Source organism: Lactuca virosa, chromosome 2, assembly GCF_052849685.1.
Source record: "Lactuca virosa cultivar CGN04683 chromosome 2, Lactuca_virosa_CGN04683_v6, whole genome shotgun sequence".
NCBI classification, from domain to species: Eukaryota; Viridiplantae; Streptophyta; class Magnoliopsida; order Asterales; family Asteraceae; genus Lactuca; species Lactuca virosa.
In genome coordinates this window covers 171,407,057-171,424,233 of record NC_136427.1, presented here as the reverse complement: position 1 = coordinate 171,424,233, position 17,177 = coordinate 171,407,057, and the positions used below count along the sequence as shown (strand labels likewise).

Sequence of the window (17,177 nt, the reverse complement as noted above, 5' to 3'; positions counted from 1 at the left end):
TTTAACCTATTTTAAAATGCCAAATTAACTAAAAATTTATCCAAAAATTATTTTTTTATGATGAAAAGTTTCTAAATAAATAATTTTTGTATTAAAAAAGAATAGTAATAGTTAAAAATAATGTTATATTAAAAAATATAATAAATCACAATAAAAACATCATTTGTTTTTTGAAATGCATCATGATTAAATTCATAAAATGTTAAATAATTTATTTTTAAACTAACCACAATATTATGTGTTATACATATCGTATAGTTTGTAGAATGCTAATGTTGTCTATTAGCTACGTTAGGATCATAATGTTGTCTAGGGCGTCACCACTTAACCTTTTATTGTGTGAAAATAATAATGATTTTTGATACTGTTCGTCAAACATTCCTAGTGTTAAGAGATATATTTTACATCCTAGGGGGACTATAAGTGGAGATATCGTTGTTTCTCGTAAAGAAGTTCCTATAAAAATAAGAAATGTTCTACCTTTTAGTGTGGTTTAAACTATTGATTTACATAATTGATTAGAGACATGTGGTGGCGAACCCTTTATTTTTCCTTTGATATTTGACGTATGTTATGATTACACGTGGCAGTGTTTTTATAAAGTTTTCGTAAATTTAAAGATTTTAAGAATTATATAACTGAGTTTAACAAAATAGCATGTTAGCAATATTCTTTTAAGGAATTTTTATGATTTGAATAATTTATAATTACTTTAATAACTAACAAATGACACGTATAAGAGGATTATTATAGTTTAGATATTTATAGAATTTAATTAAATTAATTATATTGTTTTCATTTGTAATTGGTTATCATTAATTAGAGCTAACGAAGTAATTACTTTAATAACTAACAAAATAAATAAATAAATAACATATAATACAATTGTTATAATTTAAATATTTATATAATTAAATTAAATTAATTACATTATTTTATTTGTATATTGTTTATCATTAATCAGAGATTATACTTAATAATCTCAACAAGTAATTTTTTTAAATAAAAATAACTCAAATTAATTTTTTTTAAATTCATTATTCAAAGAAAAAATGTTCTATAAATTCTGTTGTCCATGCCTTCAAGTTGAAACGAAGGGTAGTTTAGAGTTTAGACTTTAGACTTTAGGATGGTCCATGAACTGATGAAAGAGAACATATTCACGTGAAAGATCGATTTGGTGTCAATTTCGTAATTGCTTTTAGTATCCCTATTTATGTTTTCAATCTTCAACTAATTTATTTAATCGATTTATTGCGACTCGTGCTTGACGTACTGTTGAATCAGTGGTGGATGATGAGTAGCTTATTCCTGTCGTCATAGTTGGGGCACTCATGTTGCCATCATCAATTTGATAAGCACATATTCTAATTATCTGACATCATTGTTTTCAATTTTGAGAGGTAATTGCTCATGACGAACTTGATTCTAGTTGCTTTATTTATTTCGATTTCCATTTTGATTTTGATTACTTTTAAATGTCATTTCACTGCTATATATACCAGCGAAGTGAGTTGCGGAGTTATCGGAGTGAAGAACAGGTTTTCTACTGTCGCTCCGACACTCTCCTCTGATCTCCGGCATTTCTTCAGTCGACGATCCGGTAAACTTTACTTCGATTATCAGATATGATCGACATTCAGATTTCAATTCCTTGTTTTGCTTTTTATTTTTCAATTTTTAGATTGAATTTGTTGATCGATCATCTGCATGCGAATTGATTTTGGTGAATCTGTAGCTTAATTTAACTTTAGAAACGTGATTGCTCCGATGGAGGTAGCATGAGTCTGTTCCGGTAGGGTTTTTCCGTTTTCGTTTCTCCTCGTTTGCAGTAGTAAATTGGGGGTTTTGGCACCATGAATGATCCTGTGAACATTCGGGTCGGATTGTGGGTTGGATCATTTGGGCTTAAATAGTTTTTCTTTTTTGGACCAATTGGGCTTGGATTTCTTTTTCTTAATTGGAGCATTTTTCTGCAAGTGTCTGGATTTTGACCAATTAGAATTTACCTTTTCATGCATATACAATTCTACATCCTAAATCGGATAAAATTGTTAATAATTTGGTTCGTTCTGTGTTATTATTATTATTTATTTATTTTTAAGTCAGAATTGGGATAAAAAATTACAAATTTTATAATTTTATTATTTCTATATAAAAAAAAATATCAATGAAGATCATGGGTAATCTAGTAACTGATAAAATTTCCCCTTCATGCACGAAAATATTCTTAGGGTTAATTTTTGCAGCAAATTGTTTCGTACATTTCTTTAATTTATGTGTTGTATCTCTTAAATAAAATTATCTCTCTTTTTTTTTGTTTAATTTAGGAAGAGATAATCTTAGATCTAACCATGTGTTCTGATCCGAAAAACATTCTTAATATCTATAAAAGTGTTAGTCATTAGAGATTCAAATACTAGTCATATATTTAATTGGAAGTCAATTTATAATTTACACTCATTTTTGTAATTTCCATTTTCACATCTCCAAATTAATTATAACCTTTGCATTTTCGAAAACCTCAAAAATCATAATTCACAATGACCTCATTGGTTATTAGTAGCGATTTGATAACATTTTAATGTAATTCGGAAGTAAAATTGCTTTTTGAAATGAAGTTTAAATCTTCCATTTTATTTACGTGTACACATTTTCACATGACGTGTACAATACAACTTCTAAAGCATAAAGTACAAATTTTAATACGTTTAATGAAGCATATACCTCAATCTTGACTAATTGGGTTTTTAACATCGTCACCATGTCATATGTTTATCCAAATGTAAAATGACCATTTTGCCCATGGTGGCTCATATCAGTCGTTGAGAGCTAAGAGGATAGCGATGGCTTTTGTAGTTGTGTGGCTTGGTTTGACTATATCCATACGCGGCATGTTGACAATGCTTCTCACATTTCCATCCTAATCAAATTAGTGTTTTAAATTATTATATGTTGTTATAAATAATTTATATTTTTTAAAATATTTATAAAGAAAAACACATGGGTCGATACTCGACAAAGATGTGCAATTTTGAATGTATTCATGAAACGTGGATCTTACCTCTTCCAGCTTAACATGTTTTCAACATTTTGTATTTTACATTGTCAAGAAAAATGGAAAATACAACTTTTTTTTTAATATTTGGTTGAAGATATTAATGACATTAACTATCATGTGTCAGTTAATTTTGCTTTTATTAAAAGGATACTTTAGGATCCGATGATCATTCGTCAGAAAAAATCTATTTATTTATAAATATTTACATAATTTAAGCAGCCTTTAATAGAAATAAATGTTATTAAAACAAAAAAAAATTAATTTGAAGAGGATTTTATGGATAGATGTTGACTTCCCCACCCTAGTCATGACCTGTCCGGACAACTATGCATTGCACCATTTCAAATATTAATTAATTTTAAACGCCACATCATTTTCGCATTTATTTTTTCGAGTGTTTAATACAGTAATTTATAAATTTAATATCGATAATCCCTTTTCTCTTTTGCTTAAACAAATGCATAAATTTAACAAGATACATTGCACCAAACAGTTATCGTTTTTAATGTGGTAACAATTAACACAAACCCCAAATCACAATCTCAATACAAAATAATGAAAAGCTTAAATATACACAATCAAAATCAAACCTTTTTTTTATAAAGGTCCAATTTATTACAGAGATACACAAATATATTTTTCCAATTTTATTTCAGAAAAAACTGCCGGAATAAAAGAAAATTTTGTCCACGTGTACATTTAATAAAATAAAGCTGGCTATTGCAGATCTTGAAAGAAACACTTTTTTTCTCCGAGTATCCTTCCTCGAAATAGACTCTTCTTCTTTAAACACCCAATTAACTCATGCATGACAACATAAATTTATATATCTTTTTGTTCCCATTATAAAAAAAGTCCGTATATTTATAGTATATATATACAAATCCCTTAGTGCTACCTTTCAATTATTCGTATTAATCCCCTTTGTTTTCTCAAACATAATTCAACTTATTTTCTCTTAACATTCTTCTTTCATTAGACAAAAAAAAAAATGAACGCTTTAGCAGCAACAAATCGTAACTTCAAGCTCGCAGCTCGTCTGTTGGGTTTAGACTCCAAACTCGAAAAGAGTCTCCTCATTCCATTTAGGGAAATCAAGGTTCAATTTTTTTATTATTTTTTAATTTATTAATTTCGATTGTTGATTTTTTACTTACGAAATCAAGAATCTTTATAGGTCGAGTGTACAATACCAAAAGACGATGGTAGTTTGGTGTCTTACGTCGGATTCAGGGTTCAACATGACAATGCTCGTGGGCCAATGAAAGGGGGAATCAGATACCACCCAGAGGTGCGTCTTTTTAACGATTTAGTAATCGAATTTATAATTTATGTTTATCGATATGGATTAATTTTGTGAATTTGTTAAAAAGGTTGATCCAGATGAGGTTAACGCTTTAGCGCAACTGATGACGTGGAAGACGGCGGTGGCGAATATTCCGTATGGTGGTGCGAAAGGTGGAATCGGATGTAATCCGGCGGAATTGAGTATTTCCGAATTGGAAAGATTAACTAGAGTTTTTACTCAAAAGATTCATGATTTGATTGGAATCCACACCGATGTTCCTGCTCCTGATATGGGAACTAATCCCCAGGTTTGTTTTTTTATTCATTGAAGTTTAAAATTTTATAAATTATACCTTACAAAAATGATTTATGATTATTGTATTTTGTAATTTGAAATTTGAAATTTGAACAGACAATGGCTTGGATTTTAGATGAATACTCCAAATTCCATGGATACTCCCCTGCTGTTGTTACTGGAAAACCTATTGTAAGCCCTGTTTCCTTTTTTCCTTGAATTTCAAAACTACCCTTTTTATCAGGAATCTGAGTTACATACATTTTACATTTTACTTTACATTTAAAATTGATTGAATCATTCTGTGTGAAACTTTTTATTTGGAAACACATGTTTTGTTTGTCGATTTTGGCAATTCCGACGGAATCGGAATATGAGATCTCATTCCATGGCGTGTTTGGTTGCCAAGTGGACAGAATTTAGTTCCATTCTTCCTAAAAGACCAAAATACCCTCAACATGTGTATTGAAACAACTCAATAAGTTTGAACTATATTCCATTTCCTTCTATATTCCAATTCCTTAGATAGATTCCATTCCTTCCAAAATCATTAAACGAACCAAATGCTCTCTAATGATTCCATTCCTTCCAAAATCATTACAGGATCTTGGTGGATCATTGGGTAGAGATGCTGCAACTGGAAGAGGAGTACTTTTTGCAACAGAAGCCCTTCTTAATGACCACGGAATGAGTGTTTCCGGTCAACGGTTTGTCATACAGGTATATGTCATACATACATATAAACAAGCATACATATTCTGATTCCATTCTGGTGTCTCAGGGATTCGGAAACGTTGGTTCGTGGGCTGCTCAACTGATTCACGAAGCGGGTGGAAAAGTTGTAGCAGTGAGTGATATAAGTGGAGCAATACATAACAAGAATGGAATTGACATTCCAACCCTAATGAAACATGTCAAGGAACACAAAGGAGTAAAAGGCTTTGGTGGTGCAAATGCAATAGATTCCAATTCCATTCTTGTTGAAGATTGTGATATTCTCATTCCAGCTGCCCTTGGTGGTGTAATCAACAGGTTCTTTAGGAAACCAGCTTTTTCATCAAATTTATAATATATATAATGTTGATCAGTGAATTAATTTAATTCTAATATTTGATAATAAAGGGAAAATGCGAATGAGATTAAGGCGAAATTCATAATTGAAGCAGCTAATCATCCTACTGATCCTGAAGCCGATGAGATTTTAACAAAGAAAGGCGTTGTTATCCTCCCTGATATATTTGCAAATTCAGGAGGTGTAACTGTTAGTTATTTTGAATGGGTTCAGGTAAATCTTCAAAACTAAATTTTACATTTTTGGTCCCTGGTTTTAGCCGATTTTCTGATTTTGGTCCTTAAAGGATGTGCTTTGCAGTTTTGGTCGTTATTTTCATGTTACCTAACAATTTTGATATCTAAGTATCTAACTACTCAGCTGTTAACCTTTTTTAAATGACCATTTTGCCCTTTGAGAAAACGAATCCCCAAAACTGTGCGTTTCTTACAAAAACATTTTGAGAACAAAATTTGTTGTTTTCTCTTACTTTTTAGTTAAGGTTTATCATAGTATACTACGTTTTTCCGAATTTGGTCTTTGTGGTCCAAGGGCAAAATGGTCATTTTAAAAAAGTAACACCTTAGTGTTGAAATTTAACGTTCATGGGCCACAATATCAGTGGAACATCAAAATTGTGAACAGATTCCTTAAACCCAAAAAATCTCCTAAACTCATTGACCAAAAATTTAGTGTAAGTTACATTTTGGTCCCTGAGTATAGCTTATTCTTTCAATTGTGGTCCCAAAAAGTTATTTCTTGCAATTTTGGTCCTTATGTAAGGTTCTTGTAACGTTTTTGGTACCCAGAGTATAGTTAATTTCTGCAATTTTGATCCCAAAAATAGGCATTTTTACATGCAACAGTGACCAAAAATGTAATTTATTCAGAATAATAATAGTAAAGTGAAGAAAATGGTTTTATGATACAGAATATTCAAGGGTTTATGTGGGATGAAGCGAAAGTGAACACAGAGTTAAAGAAATATATTGTGCAAGGTTTTAAAGATGTGAAGGAGATGTGTAAAACTCACAATTGTGATTTACGTATGGGAGCTTTTACATTGGGAGTCAATCGTGTTGCAAGAGCTACTGTTCTTAGAGGTTGGGAAGCCTAAGAACCCAACCAATCAAAATAAATATGAAGCTCCACTTTAATAAAACGAATGTGGAAGGTTGATTTTAACATGTTTTATGATGTTTTCACATGGGCCTTGAGTCCGGTAGTCTTTTTTTTTTTTTTAACTTTGTTTTGTTTTCTATGTTTGCTCATTTTGTAATGGTTTTTGGGAAGTTTATGTGGAAGTAGCAACTTGTGAAACTATGTTTATATTTGGAACTTCCAAGAATGTTTTATGCATATGGAAGAGTTTTATGAGTACAAATAATTTATATTATGTTTTGAAAAAACTTTTTGTGTACTTTTTTGTTTGGACCAACTTTTTTTTTTGGCTAGTAATTCGTATGTTCTTTGTGTTGATGATGATTATGATTATTATGTCCTTAATCGTTTTCAACATTAAACTCTGAATTAGAAATTTGATTTTTTCCAAAATGAGGAGAAAGGATTTGTGTATAACTTTTGTCGGCAAAATACATATCAAAATATATTTATTGAATGATTGGAGATTATAGTAGAATAAAACAACGGTCTAAGTTAGTTTGTATCTTAGACCACTTGGAGTTCGAAAGTTGTCTTTCTGTTTGATTTTTAAATTAAAGCTAAGATGTCAAGCGTGTTCAGACCATTGGTCTTTCACTTGCTATAATCTCCAAGCATCTTGTAAAAGATATTTTGATATGTATGTTGCCAACAAGAATCGAAGATGTGAATTATTATGCATTTTGTAAACAAGAATGTTGGGATTAACCGCATTTTATGTGTCGCATCTATTTTCTTACTTTTGAAGGACATTTAAACATTCATTTTCAAAATTATAGTGAAAAAAAATACCTCCTATTCAATATCTCTATGGGGTAAAGAAGGTTCGAAATAAATAACAAAAACTTTAGTTTTGTAACTTTATTAAAAATGAAAAAGAATCCATGTCCTTTTTTCAAATAAAGTATATAAATTTGTTGAGAATGTAAGAAATATGATATTTTGGCAATACCAAGACGTATTCATATACCTAATAGGATAATACTGCATTTTTCCCAATACTTATAGTGATTCTATTTACTTTGTTCGTTGGATTCTTAGGAATTTCTTTCAATCAAGACGTTGATATATTATCCAAATGGTTAACCCCCCGTCTATAAATCTTTTACATAAAAATAGATTGTATATGCATTTTGTAAGCAAAAACCGGACATGTGAGTCATCATACATTTGCCAATAATAATAAGACATGTGAATTATTATACATGTTTACAAGCAGTCTAAAATACGAAGGCATCTTAAATTGTTGTTCTTCACCTGCTACAATCTCATAATGAACTTGATTGTAATTATATACATTTTTTCAATTATTACTAATTATTAAAAACAACGGAGTTATGCTATCATTTCTATAAAACATCCAACTTAGATTTTTTATAATTATTTAGGCATCATTCTTGTGAAAATCTTTGACAAGCATTACGACTTGTGAAAATACATAAATCTAATCAAAACATAATTAACAATGTGGTAAAAGACATTTATTCATACATAAGAAAACTTAAAGTCAAGCTACATAATTCTTTTAAAAAATTGTACTAATTCTTATAAAGAGAGTACATATAACCTACAAAATACAAAGTCTCAAATCCATGAGTCTCTCAAACATACATCAACCAAAGTACAACCTAACAAAATCACGTAGGAACAAGATTAAAATCCTCCTGTAGATCTCCAACCAACAAGAAACAAACAATCACTGCAAACAAAGCAACAAAACCAAACACAAATCTATAACCAGATAACCAAACTGTTGCTTTAGTTTCAAGAACTAATTCCCCTTCATGTGTAATGACTTGAGTTGAAGACATTGATTCTGAAGTAAGATTATCCTGTTCATCATCTTCATGAGTGACACAATCACTAAGATCACTCACAACAACATTTTCATCAACATGCTTTCTTGGAGTTGTGTACATCTTAACATTCTCAATATCCATATAAGATCGAGCTCTCTGTAACAAGATTTTAAAAAGCATAGCATAAGATAAAGATAAACCGATTAATCAAGATTCAAAAGAAAACAAGATCAAATATTCAAATACCTGAGGAGTAGGAGTAACAATTCTTGAACTTTTCTGAAAGAATCCTGAAAACCCATCTTCATAATCTCCTTCATCTTCACAAAACCCGTTTTCATTAACACTTTTGTTACTTGAAAACAACCCATCTTTCAAAGAAACATCCACCACACCATTGTCATGACTCCAAAGCTTTCTGCTCACACTTTTTGAAGAGTCAACAACTGAAACGGGTGAGTCAACCATGGAAGTATACCCACCGAATGAACCCATGGTTTGTGATTCAGGTGATAAAGTGAAATCAGATTCACCCTTTTTACCATTTTCCTTAAATTTCGAACCTTTTTCAATCAAGATTCTCTTTGCTGTTTCCATTGCTTCAAAGGCAGCACCTTTAACATACGCCATTTGATCACCTTCACCTTCACACTTCTCCATTTCTTCAATTACAAAGTTAAGTTCAGACATTATGCACTTATAATCCAAACACTTCATAAGAAAATTAATCATTTGAATTGCAACCAATCGTTTCTGAGAGTTCCCCTCTGAAGCACCCGTATTCAATATCGTAACACCCGACCAAATCAACAATCTCGCATAAGCTTCAACAACTAAACTGTTATGTTTAGCGAGAGACATAACTAACCCCATATGTGAATTACTCTGCATGGGTTTTTCCAAAGCCCCAACAACTCTTTGACATACTTCATTCACCATTTCACTTGAAGCAAATCGCCAATTATCAGAGTCAACAAGAGCTTTTAAACAGAGAGCAGCACCAGAAGATAAACTTTCTTGATTAGCTAAAAGGGAATCGGAAAGGGGTTTACAAAGGGAATGAATGATTCGTCTTTTTTTGTCATCTGGAGTGGTGGGGTCGATTCCGTATCTAGCGATGGCGGGGACTACCTTTGAGCAAGCTTGATGAAGAGCGAAAGATGTTACAGTGGATTTTAAGGTCTTAATAATGGTGGACATGATGTTGTCGATTTGGGGGACAATCTTTGTGCCATGAACACGAGCAAGAGCTTCGTAAAGTGAGATTGTGTATTCACCTGAAGTTGTTCCGGTGTCATTGGTTTCGGAAACTTGAGCAAGAAAGATTGGAATCGCCTTTGAATCCAAATCTTTGACGTAAGATTTCAATGCTTTCATGGCTGATTTCCTGCTATCGGCGTCTTTATCGAGATTTTCAAGTTCTCGCTTAACCACAGGACTCAGATTTCTTCCCATTCAGTTCACTGTAAACGAAAACCAGACAACAACATCAAAAAATGCAATCAGATACAACACAATCTTTGAATTAAGTGAATTATTAACTCTTGTTCTATCAATTAACGCAAATAAGAAGATAACTAGAGCAATGAAGACCCAGAAGTTCATTTCTCTTTGTGGGTAAACGAAATTGGAATTACAAATTTACAATCAAACAAAAACCCAAGAATTCTCTTACACGCTAGTGCAAAAATCGAAAAAACATTCGGATTTTCATTCAATCGAGTTAACACATTACAAGAACACAAAATTATCAACATTGGTATAGTATCGAGTAGTACCTGTGTGAGATGAAAAGGCTCTTGATGCTAACTTCGACTTAATCGCTCATAAAAACACAAAACAATTAAGAAATGAAGAAAATGGGTTTCTGCTTTTTGACATGAATATTAAAGAATTTGTAATACGGATCGACTGTGTGTATGTAATTTGATGAAAGAAGGGTCTGGATTTTCTTGATTGGATAAATTGGGCACCGTGGATTCCGTGATACTGTAAGAGCTTAGCTGTCCGTTCAATTGACCCGAGTATTTTTCTTTCCCCCCATCGTATATAGGGCTTCCAAAGTAATTCAAATGTTTCCTTTTTCCCTCGTCTACTTTTGTTGCTTTGACTATTATACCCTCAGATATTTAATTTATATGTCTATTAGACAAAATAATATTTATGAGTATTTATTTGGGAGATTATAGGTTTGTTAGACAATGAGTTTTCTAGAGCTTTAAAAAAATGTTTGTTTGAAATACAAGATTAAAATATTTATTTTAAAACAAATAAATTATAATTTAAAAGTTACTTCAAAATAAGATGATTGATATCCAGATTAATAGATAAAACTAAGTTTATCAACAACCGGTCATAACAACAATTTCAGGATCTAAATTCATAAATTCAGGATCTAAATTCATGTGTGTCCAGCTTAAATGATGTGACAAAAAAACGGGTTATACTTTTTTTGTTATTAAGTCAAATTGTTAATAATTGGTGTGTTTAGCACGAAACATTTGAGAGCTTCTAGCTTTTAGAGTTCGATAAAACGCTTAATTCTAAACAAAAAAATCTCATTTGGCACTACAAGTTTTTAGTTTTAATTTAAGCAAAACGTTTCAAATGTAAAAGCTATTTCACGTAACATTTAACAAAACATTACCAACTTGTTTTGCCGAACATGCCCAATATCATTTATACAACTATACCATTAACTTTAATAGCAAAAATCAAACATAATTTAATAAATACTAGTAAATGTTTTACATTTGTTTAAACCAAGGGCTCATATTAAGAAAACAATCTATAAATTTAACATTGTTAATACCAGGTAACATATCTTTCTCAATATATGACATTAAACATTCATTTATAAATCGATGTGCAAATAATTTTTTATAATATTCATTGTTAAAAATTGATCACTCATCTTATTCATATATTAAATTGACCAAACTCTAAACAACAATACAATATAAAAACTAAAAAAATTATCAAATCAAGACAAAAATCTAAAATACAATAGATGAAAATTTAATCGTCTAATTTATGATCTATATTTTACTTTATATTGACAAAATTATAAACAACAATACAATATAAAAAACTAAAAAAGTTATTAAATAAGACAAAAATCTAAACCACGGCAAATGAAAATTAATCACCTAATTTATCATCTCTATCTAATTTATCATCTCTATTTTTACTTTATAGTTTATGTCATGCTATTAATCTCAAGAACATGTTAACAATAAATTTTTTTTTCTAGACATTAGGATAGGTTTTGACTTATAACTCGCTTCCTTTTTAATTTAAGCTCGTAGTATTCCGCCCCTCTCCCTCTTCCAATTAATATCCACCCCTATGGGTGATGTGATTATTATTATTATGATTATTATTAATAATAATGGTGAAAAAGGGCATTCTTGTAATTCACTTTAAATTCTCATGAGACCAGCGAATTTATTTAAATCTTCCCGCTCTTTTTTATACATCTTTTTCCTTTTTTGTTTTTTGATGGTCCATAACAGAATATACCAAAAATATGGACAAAAACGGTAAATTACAAAATAGTCCCTACAGAATTACTAATATCATAAGGGCCCACCTAATTAATTCTAACGTAAATTTGCTCAAACAAATATATTTCATATGCATGCATCCCATCTCTCAACGAACCAGGAATGTAATACTTGTGGATATTGTCCCTTTCAGTTTCAATAATACAGTTGGTCCTTCAATTGTATAATTTAATACCAAATATCAATTATTAAATAATTTCTTGGAGTATCATCAAGAGTTCAAATATCAAATTTTATGTTATTTTGTTGTTTCTTATATGGGTCAACAAATATATTTAAATTCAATATTTAAAATAACAATCAAAATTATTTGAAATTTGGATATCCAAACTTATAAATTTTAATAATGATTTTCCAAAATATTTTAGGACTCTGATTATCATAAATTCAAAATATATGTATGTTAAATTTATTTTATTTCTGAAGTTCATTTAAAATTATCTTTTATTTTGTAATTATTGGTATGCTCATATTAAAATGTGTATTAGCTTGTGTTTCTGGCGCCATAATTAGTTTATTTTTCAAGTGGTATATTTGACAAACAAAAAATAATTTATAAGTTAGTTTTTTTTCAAATTGAATATACTATTAAGCGAAAATTACACGGATGGTCCTTGTGGTTTGTGCTTACTTGCATGCTTGGTCCCTATAAAGATTTTTTAACTCGGACCATCCCCGAAACTTTAATTTGTTACCCGCCCAGTCCCTCTGTTAACTTTTCCGTTTGTTTAGGTGTTAGTAACCCCCACAACAGGGGCATTTTTGTCCTTTCACCATTGTAAGGCCTCTAAAACCCACCCCCTTCATTCTTTTTCTCAGTTACGTCTTCTCACTTCTTCCCTTCTCACTTATTCCCTTCGTCTTCTTCTCCATGCGATCCAGATACAAATTGGAGAAGCTATTACTAATGGAAAAAATAGGGCAATAAAAAACTGTAGAAATGATTTGGACACCTAAATCACTATATCTGAGATCAAGCTTTATGTTATTATACAAACTCAAATTAGAAATTTACCTCAAATAGAAGAGTAAGTTTTCAATGGTATCTCTGAAACAAATTAATTTATCAAGAAACCAATAACTGGATTTCGAAAACGATGTGATGAAATCAACATCTTGCACATAACAATCAAAGTCTACAACAAGCTAAGAAGAGACCCATTAAAATAGACCCACTTCTTTTCCATTAAAACATTTACCAAAGAACCCTAATCTAAAAACCAACCAAGAACACAAGAAAAGGAAAACCCACTTCCATTAAAACGAACCCGAGGATCTGGAAAGATCAAAACTTTAGGTTTTCCGTTCAACCCTTAATCAATAATCGATTTACAGTTCCGGATAATTGAAGTGGGAGATATAATAGAAGGAAGGAAAAAGGGAGTGATCTATCCCTTCCAAAATTGTGGTGGAGGAGAATACAGAGAAAAGGGGGGAAGAATATGGAGAATTTGAGGAATCGAGGGTAAGAATATTGATCTCAAATAAAGAAAACATATGGGGCTTCTTTGGTTCCAACCTGTACATCATGGTTGTAGCTTTTAAGGCAACTCAGAAAATTTATTTTCTTGTCTTGCCTCACCATCTTGTCTGGATCGTTTGGATCGCATACACCAGGAGAAGAAGACGAAGGAAAGAAATGAGAAGAAGAAACTGAAAAAAAAAAGGGAATGAAGGGATGGGTTTAAAGGCCTTGCAATGGTGAAAGGACAAAAATGCCCCCACTATGGGGGTTACTAACACCTAAAGAGACAAAAAAGTTAGCAGAGGGACTGGGCGGGTAACAAATTAAAGTTTCGGGGATGATCCGAGTTAAAAAATCTTTCTGGGGACCAAACGTGTAAGTAACGACAAACCATAGGGACCATCCGTGTAATTTTCTCTACTATTAGTTAATTACAAAAACATATTCTTCTAAGTACATTTTTATGTTATTTTATAACTTTCAGTTAACTTATCAACTAGTTTTACCATACGTTATTTTTGTCAGCTATTTTTTAGCAAACACCTAGTTTTTCAGCTAGCAGGGGGAGTTTACTAAGGAGCAGTTGGGTCTAATGACCTACCTAATACTTCAAATTGTTTATAATTTATATAGGAAACTTTTAGAACCTACTTTGAAAAAAGTTTAAAGCCTGCCTTTGAAGGCATCCTACATCACCACAACAATGATATAGGCACCTGGAAACATTTTCATATAAACAAGTGACTTTGTGTGTTTGGTCATGAGATGTTAAACAAAAAATGGTGTACCATTAATTCATAATAGGTTTATAAACCTTAAGTCAATTGGGTTTGCTAGCAATATCGAGCCTAAATTTGAGTTCAAAAAGTTATTTCTAAGAGAGGGAGAGTCGTTTATTCAGGACGCAATATTGAAGAGTTGCAGATTATCTCAAAGTTATATATTTAAGTATTGAGGGTAGCAGGTTCGGATTGAGGTCAAGGGTGAAGCTCGCGTAATGGATTTTGTTTTGGCAGTCAGTTATCTCGTATGAAGACTATGAGCATCGGTGGCAGCATAGGATAGAGTTAGTGATTAGGCTCTGGTCGAGGATTGTGTAAGGGCCTCTCCGACTGTTCATGTTTGATGAACGCATTGGGGTTCGAAGCACGACCAAACACCTAATGGGGTCTAGTAGTCTAGGGGTCCCTTTCATATCTGTGTATGTTAGATTATTTTGTTGTATTGTATGAAAGACTATGGGAGGACCATGGCAGGAAAGACTGTAGTTGGGTTGTAGCAATGGAAGTGATTGTAAGACTATGGGTGGACCATAACATTCACATGGGTTGAAATAAACCGTTAGGTGGGCCCATTAGCTGAAATATGTCGTTACAGGAGTGTTGTTACTGTTGTAAGAGTACAATTTGGCTTGTAGCGTTAACTTGGGTTGAAATAAACTCGTTGGTTGAAATAGGCCGCAATGTTTGTTTAGCTATTCCTATGAGTAATCGTGGGGGCTTTTAGAGCCGAGTGGATGTGGAGACAAGTTTAGTCTTTGTTTTTTGGTTTCTTGGATTGAGGGTTTCGCTCTTGTGTCTATATACGAGATTTTCCGCGATGACGGTTGGTCGTGGATTCTCTTATCCAGTTACTGTAGAAACAGCGCGAGGCCATGGAGGTCTTTGATGAATCGAATCAGTGAGTTGTTGGTCAGCATGGTTGATGTATGGGGTGGTGTTATTTAGGCATTGTTCCCTTGCAATTGCGCTGCTTGGGGGAATGTTCCTTGGAGATGGTGAGAGTAGGAGTTGAACATCGGCTGTTACGCGAAGAGCGGGATGTGTGGCACGCTTGTCATGGGGGAGAACTGGTGGCCCGTCGTCATCTGTTGCGGATAAGACGAGATGGTGCTTGGAGACCAAGTACTTGTCTTCGTTTGTTGTGGAGGAGGCCGAGGTCGGTTGTTATCTAGTTGAGATTGATGAGTTGGTTTCCCTTGTGGCGTTGTAGTGGTCACTGTGTCCAAATGCTCTGTTGTGGCGGGCGGCGGACGCCACATATTAGCTATGAATTCCGCTGCAGAGCCGGCTGCCGGCGTCGCTAGTGTTTGAGTAGACGTTTGCCCCTGTGATGCAGATGAACCAATGTCGTCGAGGGACGGCATGGGTATGATCAGAATGATTTCACCACCGTTTGGCAGCACGAGTCCTTCCCCCGCTATTGCCAAAGTCTAGTGTTGTTTTACAAGTTGTGTAGCAATAAGTACAAGTCTGAATGACGCCATATATTGTGATATGTCGTCGGGACTTAACGTCGTTGTTGGATGTCTTGTTTGGGTTAATTCTGAGAATCACAACAAAGAAAGAATAGGCGTCATCCTTCGTCCGGGAGGGGATCCCAGAACGAAACTCCGACGAAGAAAGAGGTGATCCCTTCTCTTGGAGGAGGAGGGTTCTTTTTATACTTGTTGTTGTAGGGACAGACCCTCGATAATACCTTTATGTCCTTTCTAAGCGGACAGGATTTAGATGCGTCCTATTGGCGGATTATGCTCCATTAGCGGTTGCTCGCTATTGGTGCAGAACTACTAGAGGGCAGCGTATTGACGCTACACATGTCGCTCTAGGAGGCGTCTGGTACTATTTTGTCTTACTATAAACCGAAGCTCCTTGTTCCAGACCTGAGGTTGGTAATAGGGCATAGAGGCATAAGCGTGAGGTCGAGGAGGCGAGGACCTGGGCTTAGCATTTGTCGAGCAACGATCGTTGACTAGGTCGCCCTTGGGTAGCGGTCTCGTTATCTTTGACGTATTCCTAGTGGGAAACATTAATGCCCCATTTTATCACTATAACGGTATGCTACCATATTATCCACAACAATTCTCACAACCACAATGACCAACACAAACACAAACACAACCACAACCACAACCCGTAACCGACCAAGATTTTAATCTGTTTGAATTTTTGTCTCATCCTGAATTTGTTCAACAAACACAATCACAACCACAAACACCCATTTCTGACTCCGAACCCGAATTCGTTCAAGAAACTCAACCTACTTGACCACCAAATAAAAGAAAAGAGAAGGTGGTGGATAAATGATGGGATCCCGAAGAAGTGTTCATATCGATATTTCAGAAGATGCGAAGACACGAAAATACCAAAAACATGACCGTTTTTTTATGCGGGTTACAAAAAGGTTCCACAAATGAATGAATCTTCCTGAGTATCATTCTGTCACACCCCCAAACCAGGATGGCGGAAACGTCCGGGGTGGATGACTTTCATGTACAATACCATAACAATTGAATATAAATGATCAAAGTAAACACAACCATCATATATATAATTGAAAATGTTACATCTTTGTAAGTGTTACATGTTTCAAAAGTCAATTACAATATGATGACAAAAGATTTGTTTGGGGCCTTAGCGTCCCATCCTCAAAAGCTGGTGGTTACCTATTTTAATGATTCCCTGATAATACAAGTTGTTTTGAAAAAGTGTC

At 33.0% G+C, this 17,177-nt stretch overlaps 2 protein-coding genes across 4 annotated transcripts; one reads left to right on the top strand and one right to left on the bottom strand.

Moving 5' to 3' along the window:
• The first annotated feature begins 1,163 nt into the window (after positions 1-1,163).
• Positions 1,164-6,881, top strand: LOC145159731 (glutamate dehydrogenase B). 3 transcript variants are annotated; one of them, XM_079078768.1, is made up of 11 exons: positions 1,164-1,403; positions 1,506-1,603; positions 3,788-3,816; positions 4,041-4,160; positions 4,239-4,352; positions 4,435-4,656; positions 4,761-4,835; positions 5,247-5,363; positions 5,425-5,675; positions 5,766-5,928; positions 6,626-6,881. In XM_079078768.1, the coding sequence occupies exons 4-11, from the start codon at positions 4,053-4,055 to the stop codon at positions 6,809-6,811; spliced, it is 1,236 nt and encodes a 411-aa protein (XP_078934894.1). In that variant the 5' UTR covers positions 1,164-1,403; positions 1,506-1,603; positions 3,788-3,816; positions 4,041-4,052; the 3' UTR covers positions 6,812-6,881. The 3 variants fall into 3 exon arrangements, with proteins under 3 accessions (XP_078934894.1, XP_078934893.1, XP_078934892.1); XM_079078767.1 differs by having other exon boundaries at positions 3,718-3,816; XM_079078766.1 differs by lacking the exon at positions 3,788-3,816 and having other exon boundaries at positions 1,165-1,403.
• A 1,494-nt stretch (positions 6,882-8,375) lies between these two features.
• Positions 8,376-10,683, bottom strand: LOC145159730 (protein SINE1-like). The gene is made up of 3 exons (XM_079078765.1): positions 10,433-10,683; positions 8,901-10,117; positions 8,376-8,810 (listed from the first exon to the last, which is right to left on the bottom strand). Exons 2-3 carry the CDS (start codon positions 10,107-10,109, stop codon positions 8,493-8,495), a joined length of 1,527 nt encoding a protein of 508 aa, XP_078934891.1. The 5' UTR covers positions 10,110-10,117; positions 10,433-10,683; the 3' UTR covers positions 8,376-8,492.
• Between the last annotated feature and the right edge of the window lie 6,494 nt (positions 10,684-17,177).